Consider the following 13,939-nt stretch of genomic DNA (forward strand, 5'->3'; position numbering starts at 1 on the left):
TAGGTGGAAGAAACTTGTGGAGTCCCAAGCAGTGCCCCTTAAAAAACCCCACACATGGACTTACTCAGAGTCACTCCTTCTGAGCTCCAGCACCAGAGTAGCAATCAGGGGCATACGGGGAGGAACTTTAGTGTCTAGTAGCAAGGCAAGAGCTGGAGGACAGCTTTCCCCCAGACAGAAAGGCAGGCAGAGGCCACTGTCCCTTTTCTGAGTCCTCTCCCCACAGACCCAGCAGGCAGTTGCTATATCTGAGACTCCATCAACATAGCTAACACTGTTTGCCCCACCCTGAAGATCCCAAGACTCCGTCCCACCTGACTTACAGGACCACCCAAGCTATTGACAGGGACTTTTCCATACAAATGGACGGTCTTGGGTCATGCTTCACAACTTCCCCAATCCTCTCAAAGAAGCAACAGCCAGCCTCAGTGAGCCATAGCCCCTATACCCCTTGTTTAAGTGTCCCAGGCCAGGCACTAGCAACAGCAAGCCTAGATTCATAGCTTGGCTTCACATGGGAATCTCTAAGCCCAGCACACATAGCAGCCATCTCAAACTGCCATATAGCTCAGGCAGGGTGGCCCTGGGCAGAACACAGGTGGAAGCTGAACTTGGCCTGCACCACCTAGAAAACTCCAAAGGCTGTGCACCCAGTGGACAGCTACAAACCACGTCGGAGCACACCACCCTGCCCCTGCACAGCTTGATCTTTACAGAGGGCAGAGCTTGGTTGTCATTGGTCACAGCAGGTCCTTGCAGCTGACGGGCCTGGGTAAATCCCTCCCATTGACCTGCCACAGCAACCGAGGCTCAACTGCAAGAGGAGGGTGTACTCAGTCCACACGAAGGGTGCACCTCAAGTACCCAGCTTGGGTGATAGGGGAGGTTGTGCCATTGGACCCTACAGGACACCTGCTACATTAGGCCACTCTATCAAGAGTCAAAACAGCTCTACCCAATACATCCAAACAAACACAGGGAGGCTGCCAAAACAAGGAGACAAAGAAACATGTCCCAAATGAAAGAATAGATCAAAACTCCAGAAAAGGAGCTAAGTGAAATGGAGAGAAGCAATCTATCAGATGCAGAGTTCAAAACACTGGTTATAAAGATGCTCGAGGAACTTAGTGAGGACCTCAACAGCATGAAAAAGATCCAGTCAGAAACAAAGGATACACTAATTAAAATAAAGTACAATTTACAGGGAAACAACAGTAGAGTAAATAAGGCTGAGAATCGAATCAATGACTTGGAACATAAGGAAGCAAAAAACCAATCAGAACAACAAGAAGAAAAAAGAATCCAAAAAAATTAGGATCGTGTAAGCAGCCTGTGGGACAACTTTAAGGATTCCAACATTCACATCATAGGGGTGCCAGAAGGAAAAGAGAAAGCAAGAAATGGGAAATACATTTGAAAAAATAATGAAAGAGAACTTCCCTAATTTGGTGAAGGAAACAGACATGCAAGTCCAGGGAGCACAGAGTCCCAAACACGATGGATGCAAAGAGGCCCACTCCAAGACACATTATAATAAAAACGCCAAAGGTTAAAGACAGAGTGTCCTAAAAGCAGCAAGAGAAAAGCAGGTAGTTACTTACAGGGGAGTTCCCATAAGGCTGTCAGCTGATTTCTCAAAAGAAACTTCGCAAGCTAGAAGGGACTGGCAAGAAATATTCAAAGTCATGAAAAGCAGGGACCTACAGCCAAGATTGCTCTACCCAGCAAAGCTATCATTTAGAACCAAAGGGCGGATAAAGAGCTTCCTATACAAGAAAAAACTAAAGGAGTTCATCATCACCAAACCATTATTACATGAAATGTTAAAGGGATTTATTTAAGAAAAAGAAGATCAAAATTATGAACAACAAAATGGTAATACTTACATATCATCAATTGATTATAAAAAACTAAGCAAACAAGAAGAACAGAGAGTCATGGCAACAGAGAGCACTGAGATGGGAGGGGGATGGAGGAATGGCTGGAGAGGTGAGAGGACAAATAGGTAGTTACATAATAGCGATGGGGATGTAAGGTACATATAGGAAATGGAGAAGCCAAAGACTTATACACATGACCCATGGACATGAACAATGGTGTGGGGATTACCTAAGGGAGTGGGGAGGAATGGGTGGAGGTGGAGTAAAGGGGGAAAAATCAGGACAACTGTAAGAGCATAATCAATAAATTGTAATTTAAAAAATGAACGTATTCAATCTAGTAATTTATCCTAAAATATACTTGCATATATAATGCACAAAGACATATACAAGGATATTTACTGAAGTATTTTACTGAAGTAAAATGTTTATAATAGCAAAACTCATGTTTATATGTAGCAACAGGAAGCTGGTTAAATAAATTATGGCAACTCAGCAGAGTACTACATATATATTAAAGGAAATAAAATAGAACTAACTACATGTGCTGATATACAGAGATAACCAAGATCTTAGGTTAAAAAACCAAAGGTATTATATGGTATATATGTATATTTTTAACATGTGTATTTCTTTAAATCATAAAATAGCTTCCTTAAAGGTGAGAAATCCTTTGCCAATATAATGCCTTACTTAACCACTTAAAGAAATACATTAACACAAATATGAATGACTTTTAAAAGTTGCTCTGTCCTGGGGGTCTATGAAGATGCTTAAGGAAAGGTGGGTTTTTTTAATCATCTAGGAAACAGAATTATTCTGCTGCCTCTCAGTCTTCTCACCTGGCATCAGCAGACAATGCTAATGAAAAGGAGAAACATAATGAGTCACAGAGCTCTAACCTCATTCAGTGACTCTTCCCTTTTTCTAAGACGGGTGTAACAAACACTCCATATACCTTCACAAACCAACATTCCTCACATTTGGAGAAATGTGAAAATATTGTGAACATTCTCTTCAGAAAAAGGCAGAAACGCAAATTTTTACATTAAGAACTTGGAGTGATTCACAAACCAAATCCCTCTGCTACAAAAATCTGGCCCTTCTTATTCTATCATTCACCATTCTGCCCCCTAATTTCTCATTCTGATCACACCAAGCTCATTCTGGCCTGCGTACCTTTGCTCTTACTTATTATTTGGTAAGAAAGCAAAATAGTTTAAGTGTCCTCGGTTTCTTGTTTAGTATAGAGTTTTCAGTGTCACACACTATGAGACATAAAGCACTTCGGTCACTGTCAATACCTGGCCCATGGCAAGGAAGCACCACAAAATGAAAATGTCAAATGAGGGGGAATGTGTAAGTTACATTCTAATTCCTGTGAATATCCACCTTATTGGAAGACACTGTTTTAAAATTATATTTTAAATCTAAATGTCACATAAGTATTAAGTATGTTCATTAGAATTAAAATATATAAAGGGCAAAAGATTTTAGTAACTATTAATGTAGTTAAGATTTGACTAAAGAAGAAGGCTAAAGAGACTCGCTGTAATATTTCCACATTTCTTTTATTAGGAATATCACATTCCTATTATTAGGGATACTACACACCAACCCAAACCAAGTCCTCCGAATTGTAATTAAATTAAGACCAATTTCCTGTGGTTAGAACTTGGGTCTCAGCCAGTTCACATCAGAGACAGACTGTGTGACTAAGCAGGCGTTAGAGCTAGCACAGGACATTTTTTCCCACAACCTTCACCATTCTAAGAGTTCCCGTTAGAAATCAGATGCACCTTGTGCTAAAGACAACCAAACTGAAAGACAAACTGGGTCCATGTCTTCATCAGCTAGTAAAACTCTGTTCACTTACCAACACCTCCTCACCCTTATTCCAGTCTGCTAGGAGAGAATGCATGGAGGAGGACGACTGGGGGCAGTCTCGAGAACAGAAACAGAAATGGAAACGTGTGATCTCCCAGTGTATGTCGCAAATCACGGTCCACAGTGGGAAGGGGACTGAGACGATACCGCAACGATTGATACAGAGACAGCTGCTCTACAACATAGCCCCTAGCCCTGTGTCCTGTGGAAGAAGTTTTGGAAATGCACACAGGCTCTGTGAGTTCCAGCGAAAGGAATGAGAGTGGGCGGCCCGGACAGCACTCCTCAGCCTGCTCCCAAACCTCCCACCGTGACCTGCCTGCTTTCCCGCCTTCTGAGACTTGATGTGAATGAGCACAGCGACCTCAGGAGCTGTGTTTAAGGGATGGCAGAGCTGCAGGATGGAAGGAGTCTGGCTCCCTGACTCACTACTTGGAGGACAGCCACCTGCTAATTAGGAACGCCCACTCAGACTTTACAAGAACAAGAAATAAACTTCTACTGTGTTAAGCCACTAAGAGTGGGGGTCACAACCAGCTTACCCTAAGTATATTACACATTTCCACATTTCATATGCAAAGCAAGGGCTGAGAAGGTCACATAGCAAAACAAACTTTTATCTATCTATATCAAGAATGAAAAGAATAAAGGAAACAGGCTATCCTTTCCTTCCCAGTGATTTCTCAGGGGTATACAGTTCAGTTAAATCTAGAATTTAAATCCTGCCTTCACCATTTATTAGCCACGTGTCTTCGGGCAGTCAGTTTAACTTCTGAGACGCTTTACTGATCTAGTCTCCTAGTTCCAGAGTATTTGAGAAATTAAATAATATACTTAGCTCAGGACAAAGAAAATGCTCAGAAATGGTGGAGTGAGGAGATAAAATTATTAACATATAGAACCGCTTTCCTTAGCCCTCAGGATTCTTTTCTCTCTCCATTTTCTGAAGAGAAAAAGGACAAAAGATGAATGCAAAGTACAATCAGTGGTGGGAGGGCAAGGGTGGAACATGGTAGAAGTAATAAGCAAGAGGCTTCGGGCTGAGCAAGTGAAGACACTGAGTAACCAAGGTGACAGGGACAGCTTACAGTTAGTGAGAGGAAGTTCTATAGCAGAGCACAGGAAACAATAGGAGACTTTAGTAAGCAACACAGAAACACAGAAAAGACCAAAATTCTAATCTAAGCCATACTTCTCCAAATGCAACATCAACAGAGGACTCAACTATCAGGTGTGCGGCAGCCGGGTGGGGGGCGTGCACTTTACAACATAATGGCTCTTATTCTTTACGCTCTTCTCAGTGCTGAAAGGCTGAAAACTAAAACTATCAAAATTACACACACACACACACACACACAGCAGAAGTCAGAGCCCCCTGCCTTTTGCATACATAAGCATATTTCTCCAAGACTGGTCGAGTTTACCTTGAGAGTTCTTCAGTACAGCCTAGTGACTCATCTTTCCCCTGTGTGACCTCCATTTAAAGCTGGCAGCGAAAAAGGCACTGGCTTTATAGTCAAGCCCATCTATGCCTGTGTCCAGATTATGACACTTGCGTGACCTCAGCCTAATTATTTGTCCTAAGCCTCAATTTCTTCCTTTACAAAACAGGGATACTGCTACTTTCTTGCAGAACTTCTATAAGGATTACAGTCTATGTATAAAAAGTACCTAGCCTAGTATACTCAAAGTAGCAGGGGCTAAGTAACTGATAGTTTGCATTATTATTACAAAATATAACAGAACCACAGAAGTTCAGAGGATCAAGTGATCTCACTTATCCGTTTCGTTTCTCTTGTTCCACAGAAAAGAAAACTTCTACACGGTGACAAAGCCAGTCAGTGGTTTAGCCAGGCCTCTTAACTCCCAGGCCAGCTCTTTTCAGTTATGCCATTTTGCCCATTTCCAAACGATGAGAATACCAGGAGATGAAAAGGGAAAGGATCTGGAAAACCATTTCTAATTCTCAATCCAGTTTCCAACAAGTAACACATCACGTTGAGCAGAAAGAACAACGTCATGATAAATTAAACCTAATTTTAATGTTTTCAATTTATAAGATGGTTACAAAAAAATTTATAGCATATATGATTAAATTTATCATTTCAAACAATTATTAGAAAAATCATTTTAGAAACATAGTTCTCACTGGCCCTCAGGAAAATAGGATATTAACCAATCTTTTTAAAGGATACTTCCCATTTTTTCCCAAAGGTTCATTTATTTGGCTACAGCTAGGATTGTTTTTTAAAGATGTTAAGTTACTGAATACTTATGAATTAGGAGGTATGTCTGAAAATTACTTCCAAATAATACGGGATGGAAGGGGCTACAGGGGAACAGAGGGAACAAGACCGAACATGCACTGATAACTACTGAGTCTGGCTAACGAGCACACAGGCCTCTTGTATATATTTAAAATTTTGCACAATAAAAAGTTTTAAAAACTAATGCTGAAAAATAGGAAATAAAACTCCACTTCAAACTATTCAAACTTAAGATCACAATTTGATAAGCACTATTTGTGAGTATGCAATCATTTATCCAAAAAAAATCTGCATGAATATGTACTAGGTATTATGCTATGCATGCAAAAAAATTAAGCAGGAAAAAAGACAACCACTAGTCACTATCCTGAACGCCTCGAGTTGCTCAAACTTGGATATCAGCTTACTAGATAACTAGGAATGCGGTACGTGCCATGGAAAAAGCGCTGGGATTAATTATGCTTATGAAAGGAACTAGGTCTAATTAAAGTTCTCCTACAGAGAGTGACATTTGAAGACTGGACTTTTCAGCTGGTGGACAGAAAGTGGAGTGTGTCCAAGCACTCAATGCAGAAAGAAGATGCATTGAGCAAAAACAAAAAGCCCAGAGAGAACACGACTTGTGCGGAGAATTGCAAGTAGCCTGCAGTGCGTCCAGTGTGCTGATTGGTGGGTTAGGGCAGAGCAGTAATAGGCTGGAAAGTACCTTAGGTCCTAGTTAAAGGACCTAAGTCATCTGAACAGAGTTAGGAGTCAATGAAAGTTTTAAAGCACAGAAGGGGTGGAATCTTATTTTATCTGCACTTCAGAAATACTAGTTTGTTGCTGGTATGGATGACAGCCTTAAAGGGTGAGGCACAAAGAATATTCACTAAAAAGATAGGAGTCTGGGCCAAAGAAACGGCAGTAGGAACTAAAAGAGGGGGTGAGGACTTCAGAAATGCCACTGTCTGGATTTAGAGCCTGGTATGTGGAGAGGGGAAAACAGGGAGACTCGAATGTACCAGCAAGGTTTGAAAGAAAAATGTTTTTTCTCTAGAGCATGAACTTACCATAAGCAGTAAAACTATTAAGCAATTCAAGGAACACAGGCAGAAAAACCAAAGACAATACATTCAGGGTTTTTTTAAAGATTTTATTTATTTGTTTTTAAAGAGAAGAAGGGATAGAAAGAGGGAGAGAATCATCAATGTGTGGTTGCCTCTCACGTACTCCCTACTGGGGACCTGGCCTGCAACCCAGGCATGTGCCCTGACTGGGAATCAAACCAGCAACCCTTTGGTTCACAGGCCAGCACTCAATCCACTGACCACATCAGCCAGGGATTTTTTTTTTTTTTTAAGATTTTATTTATTTTTAGAGAGAGGGGAATGGAGGGAGAGAGGGAAACACCAATGTGTTGTTGCCTCTCATGTGCCCCCTACTGGGGACCTGGCCTGCAACTCAGGTATTTGTCCTGACTGGGAATCGACCCAGCAGCCCTTTGGTTCACAGGCCAGCACTCAATCCATTGAGCCACACCAGCCAGGGCATACATTTTTAAATGTACTAAATTTGAAAAACTATGACCAATTTATCTACTAGGTAATTTGAAAATATGATCTGTGCTCAAGAGAGAAGACTGCTACAGACAGAAGCCTGGGAGGCATCCCCACGTGTGCTAGGAAGCGATATCCAGAAAGAGGTTACAGGATAAACCTGGTTAGACCTTTAACAATGGACAAAAATCCAACAGGTGGCTTCTGTATTGTACATTGTTTTCATTTCTTTATTATTATTGAAAATACCCTTCATTTTAAAAATATGTAGTACCAAAAAACATCTCTCTTTTTTTTTCTGTTTAAAAATCGAGTGAGGTAGGCTAAATCATGACCAAACAATGACCACAGCTAGGCTGCGCTTTGGTCTAAGAAGTCAAGGCAAGGCTCCCAGACCCCATCCACGAATGCAGCAGAAACGCAGCCAAACACCATACCCCGGCTCCCTCCAGTGCCCCAGGGGCCTTAGACAGGCGGGTATGAGGTAATGAGGAAGGCACATTACTTAAGATGTTTCACAGAAGTTGATAAGCAGTATCCCAAGTTACTCACCAGGCCTTTGATCCTGTTCCAGTACACAAATTGAGCCCTGAGCTCTTCTGTTTTTCCCACGGACCATCATCAACTGAAATCTCATAGTAGGAAGCCCTATGAATTGAGAATATAAAACTGGATTTGCTGAACTTAAGGCTCACGGTAAATACGACAAATACAGTCTTTTTCAGAACTGATGAAATCTAAGTGGGCCAGCCTGACTTGGACATCCCCTAGTAGGCACTCACATCATGATGCTAATTTAATATTCAGTAAAGAAAAAAGAATTCTGCATGTCTGCATCCCTCTCTCATCTACATGTCCCTTTCTATCAATACTTAGACATTTCAAACGGGCTTCTTCTAAATTTTTACCTAGCATTGCCACTGCTGCTTTTATGGCCTCTAACATATACAGAGCCTTATTTCAGAATTCGAAAAAAAAAAACCCATTGTTCAGTGAGTCGCTTGGTAGCTAGTCCTTGATATATTTAAGTCTATATATAATCCTTCAAGTTACCAAGAGTTTCTGCTAAATTTTTGTTGAGTACATACTATTGTGCCTTTTGAATTGGTAGTAAGCTAACAAGTTCTACGGAAAAATCTCAACCAGTACTGAACTAGTGGGCAAAACTAGAGATAAAACTAAAACTGTAATTTCTTTAAGGATTTATATTTCTTAGAGTATTTCACAAAATGAAATCAAATGGGTTTTCTAACACCAGCAAAAATGATACTACTCTTTAATTGCATGAAAGAATAAATGATTTGCAGCTATTCAAAGAACTTTTCAAACACGTAAGAGCCAATTTTGTAAATTATATCTTAAAGTAATGGTGTCACTAATCAATACTAGGTTATTTTTCTCTAGCAAATAAAAAGGTTAAAATAAACCCTGAATAAAATATGGCTTTTCAAAACAATAAATTATGAAATATATTTGCAAACACTAACACTTAATGGACAACTTAACTCTTATTCTAACCCTTTCAATTTCTCCTGGCAAGCTCTGCATCTGTGAAGGTTTTCCATGATACAACTCCTTTTCATTTTTTTCTCTGAACTCAGCATTCTTCATAAAAGTAAAAAATAGCAGGCTTAACATTCACATTTAATCTACTTCATAGCTTTACTATGCCTTCTTAGAAAATTAGTAATTTTAGTCACATTAGGAGCCTGTTAAATGAGTGGAATGGCTGCTACTATGACAGAATGACATAAAAACAGGGATTAGCAGTTAGTGGCGACAAAGGAGCAAAGGTGGAGAGAAGTAACAGTCAGGTGAGAGATGTTAAGCCCAAAACAGTTAGCAAATTTAGTGTCATTGTCTCATGCAGGTTTAGCAAGATAAGTCACCTCAGACTTTTTGTTTCAGGGGAATTATTTTTTAAGGCAGCAACAAAACTCACAGTCCCTTTAGAGTGGGTATACTTCTTCTTAAATTGTCCACTGCCACAGCCCAAGAATAAGACATTCTAGGTTAGAACAAATAGGAGAAAAGAAAAAATATTGGGCTTTTAAAATGTTCTTAAATCTAAGAACATTATAAATGAGGCAGGTATAATATTGCTGCACTTGCTATGTTCCAAGCAAAGCACCAAAGTTTTCGGGTCCTAGTGAAGCCTAACACAGGATCTGGAACCAGAAATACTAGCTTTATGTGCCGGTTCTGATGCTAACTAACTCTGTGACCTTGGCCAAGGTATCTGAACTCTACAGACCTCACCCTCAATTTCTCCACCAGCAGATACAACTGCCTTCCTCAGGGCTGTTTTGAGCACGTCTGTGATCACGCGCACAGTGCCCGCCACACAGCAGGCATCCAGCAAGCGTTCCCATCTCCTTTGTGCCCAAGGGTCTATGCTGTAGAACCTTTTTTAAAAAAAGCTCTGGTGTCTTCAACTGTGAAACCTCGTCTAATAGCACCCGAAGACAACCCACCGCTGTCCTTCCTCAGTGAAGAGGGAAGGTGAGGCGTCAGAGAGCACAAGCAGCAGCAGCATCAGGTATTATTTAGGAGATGGACCCACCAAATCTCTACACCACAGAGAATAAAAGCGTTCAATCTAAACACTCCTACTGGGACGTCACTGAATGCCCAAAGTCTACCAATTTATCCCAGTTTCCCTCCTTTTATAAGTTATTTAATTTTTTGGTAAGTACAAATTATAAGCAATGGTAGCAGAAGCTCTCAGAGGTTACAACCTTTAAAATATACAAACAAAATAATATAAGCCATCAAATGGCCCCCCTAGAATAAAAACATAAACTCATAAAACATTTCTATCTTTGTCATCTATTTATTTACATAGATGACAATATCTACTTATTTTAATAGACTTTCTCCAATCTCATTTAAGGTTGTTAAATCTCTCTTCTCTGTCTTATGTCTTTAGCAATAAAAACTAGATTACATTACTAATTAGTTACATTTTCTTCCTTCTCTCTTCTATCACATAAATGTATCCATTATTCATTTCTATACTGCTTCAAACTCGAGATACAGCAAAAGAGAAAACTTTATATACAACATGTCTTACTATGTTAATATGAATATTTATACTTTAAGTTCTTTAAAGAATATATTTTTATTTCTTTGAAGAATAATTGTATTTTTAATAATTTTTTAAGTTATACATATTACTACTACCCTCCAAAAAATAAACACTACCTTTATCTTATTCATCTTTATATTTCTAGTGGCTCCCATATTACACACGGCAGTGCATAATATATTTTTATTGAATAAGTTTAAAATTACATTAACCAAGATAATTACAATTACTCAAAAAAAATGTCCAAGTCATCCTGTTGAATCAGGCTTTTTTCTTTTTAGTTCTACCTAAGTCAAGTCACTGGCTAAAACATGGATATCTTTTTAAATGAAGACACATTTTTCTCACCATCATTAAACTTATGGAAAGATATGACTTACAACAAGCAGAATTTTAGAATATGTGGAACTCTCCTCAGTAAACTAGGAAATCAACTACAAGGCCTTCAAAAGGTCACATAGTTCTGGGAGCAGGAAACTGGGACATGGACTCACCTCTAATCTTCAACCCCTAATTTACTCACACACATAAAAAGGAGCAAGCAAGTTCTAAAGTGCTACTATTGGTTACCTCTTACACTATAGCAGCCATTTTGTAACTGGTAACAAACACAAAGTTTTGCAAAAAAAATTCTGCTAACAATTTAAGCCTAAGTTATAGTCAACTCCCACAAAACAGATTTCATCCATAAATAACATAAAACATATACTATATATTATTTACATTCTTAATGAAGAACTTTATTATCCTTAATTTTTTACTATTGGTTACAATTCTTAAACTGTCAATACACTTGCCTTATTATGGCACACTAAGAAGGATGCAATCATCACGTAGGTGTATTCTTGACCGAAAAGTTTAGTCTGAATCTAATCATGCAGAGAAAAAAATCACACAAATCTAAAATAAGGGATGCATTTTTCGGCAAACGGGCTTAGGCCATTCAAAACATTATTATCGTGAATGCCAAAACAGGGGTGCAGCTAAGGACCTTGCTTAATTCTGAAGGGCCATAATGGCCAAGTGCAATGCATGATCCCTAACTGGATCCTGGATCAAAACGAGCAGATAAAGAATCAGCTTTAAAGGAGGTTAAGTCCATTGGGTTTTACCATGACTGTCTCTGAGAGTTGTGTATCAACTGCAAATGTACTCCTGCTAAGCATGTCGCTCCCTTCAACATGGATGCAATCAACGCAAATGCACCTGACTGACAGGTTAAAAGTCCTGGGAACTACCTCAGTGAAGAAACCTGGACGGCGTTGTTTAGCCTGGGTTCTCACACACTCTTTGGGTCATAGAACTTTCTTTCCTCTTAACATGAATTAACATGAATGAAGGTGTCAGAAATATTTCATTAAAAATTTCATTTCTGTCATACAGTGTTAATCATTCACACATCTTAGGTTGTAGAAATTCAGTAAGTATCTAAAAAACACCAAGACATTCAATTGCAAACGGAGGGCCACAGGCTTAAGTGTACCTGGATGACAGGCTCTCCCCGATGAAGACTTCATTTAGTGCCCTCACTGGCAAAAGCTGGGGTCCTGAAACCTCGAGCCCTGCAGGTAATAAAGGAAATAAACCAAGATGGTTCTTAAAGTTTAGCAGTGTTATGAGATACGTTTTTATAAAACGTTAAAATACTCATATTTCTGTTGTAACAGAATCTGTACTTTAACATCGTTAACATACAAATAGTTCTTAAAGAATTCATAATATAAACCTCAAAGTCAGCTACATTATAGCTGCCATGAAGCCTCTGACTCTCCAAAATAATCCTTAATTCTTCTTGAAACAACTTTTCGAGAGTGATAAAATATCTATCCATCTCGTAAGATTCTTGTTGTCGCACTTAACTCGGGCATACTGTGGAAGCTTCAGAGATAGAAATGGTCAAGTACCCCCGAAGGCGAGCCATTTTGGATTTCAGCAGCAAACTGCAAGCACGGCTCATGTGGGAAACCAAACCAGTTATGTTAAAGATCAGAGCTGTTTTCTGAGGGAGAAAACCTCAAGAGCGGTCAGCAGCGGCAGCACTGGAGAAACTCTGCCACATCTCCTTTTGTGACTCCTAAAAGATGTCCCCTTTTCTTTCACTCTATAAGCTGGATGCACAGGTTAATGAATCTTCCTTGGCCATTACTTAAACATCATTGTGGCCCTGGCTGGTGTGGCTCAGTGGATTGAGCACCAGCCTGAGAACCAAAGGGTCACTGGTTCGATTCCCAGTCAGGGCACATGCCTGGGTTGCAGGCCAGGTCCCCAGTGGGGGGCACTCGAGAGGCAACCACACACTGATGTTTCTCTCCCTCTCTTTCTCCCTCCCTTCTCTCTAAAAATAAATAAATAAACCTTTAAAAAATATATATATCACCGTGCCACAAAATCTTCCGAAGGATTCTCACTGATTTCTGGATCAAGCTCATGATTGTCACTGCAAGTGGTTTCTTTTACTTTTTATCTTTTATCAGTCTCCAACTAGAAATGCCAACCCCATCTTCTGAATGCCACCAATAGCAGACTCATTGCACCTAAGAATCTCCCGCTGGGCAAATACCATGGCACAAGTTCCCCTTTCTGTCTCCTCCATACCTCCTAAGTCAAAGCTTCGAAGCCCACCCAGTCGTGGTAGCCAGCCTCTGAGATGGCGCCCACTGACTCCGCCGCCTGGTATTCACATTCTTGTGTAACTCTCCCTCTCACATCGTGCTAGGACTGGTCTGTCTGACTAACGCATGGCGGAAATGATATGTCACTTCAGAGATTTAGTCAGAGAAGACACCCTGGCTTCTGCCTTAGTGGCTCACTCTCTCAGATCACTTGGTCTGGGGAAGACATTTCATAAGCAGTCCAAAGGAGAGAGGCCAACAAGGTGAAGAGCAGAAGCTTCCTGCCAACAGCCATGTGATGATCTGGGACACAGATCTCAGTCCCAGTCATTCTTCTGATACCACTGTCCCAGCTCACAGCTTGCCTGTCACCTCCTGAGAGACCCTAAACTATTACTAACAAGCTAAATTTTGGGGTAATAGATATCTAATACACATTAGACACTTACTATCATGCATGAGTAAAACTTGTCAGCATTGCACCAATATAACCACTGGTCTCGTCTGACCTGCTGGCCTGATTATTATATTCTTCTGTTTATATGTCTATTGAACACTAATTACATGTATCTTATTTCCTTTGACTTATAATTGCCTAAGGGGGACCCAGTATCCCTATTCTTCAAATATAACAATTTGTTATTACAATGTCAAGTTCCCTTTGAAA

The 13,939-nt window shown here is 40.0% G+C and overlaps 1 protein-coding gene across 5 annotated transcripts in view; it reads right to left on the reverse strand.

Moving 5' to 3' along the window:
* NADK2 (NAD kinase 2, mitochondrial) overlaps positions 1 to 13,939 on the reverse strand; it is a 43,336-nt gene that overhangs the window by 6,407 nt on the left and 22,990 nt on the right. For 4 of the 5 annotated variants that reach the window (XM_053914334.2, XM_045186283.3, XM_053914349.2 and 1 more), the window contains 3 exons: positions 12,144 to 12,222; positions 9,515 to 9,580; positions 8,125 to 8,220 (listed from right to left, as the gene is read on the reverse strand). In XM_053914334.2, coding sequence (XP_053770309.1) covers positions 8,125 to 8,220; positions 9,515 to 9,580; positions 12,144 to 12,222 — 241 coding nt within the window. The remainder of the gene's footprint in view (positions 1 to 8,124; positions 8,221 to 9,514; positions 9,581 to 12,143; positions 12,223 to 13,939) is intronic. The other variant, XM_053914333.2, reaches the window with a different exon arrangement.

The sequence above is a fragment of the Desmodus rotundus genome, chromosome 1, assembly GCF_022682495.2.
Source record: "Desmodus rotundus isolate HL8 chromosome 1, HLdesRot8A.1, whole genome shotgun sequence".
Lineage (NCBI taxonomy): Eukaryota > Metazoa > Chordata > Mammalia > Chiroptera > Phyllostomidae > Desmodus > Desmodus rotundus.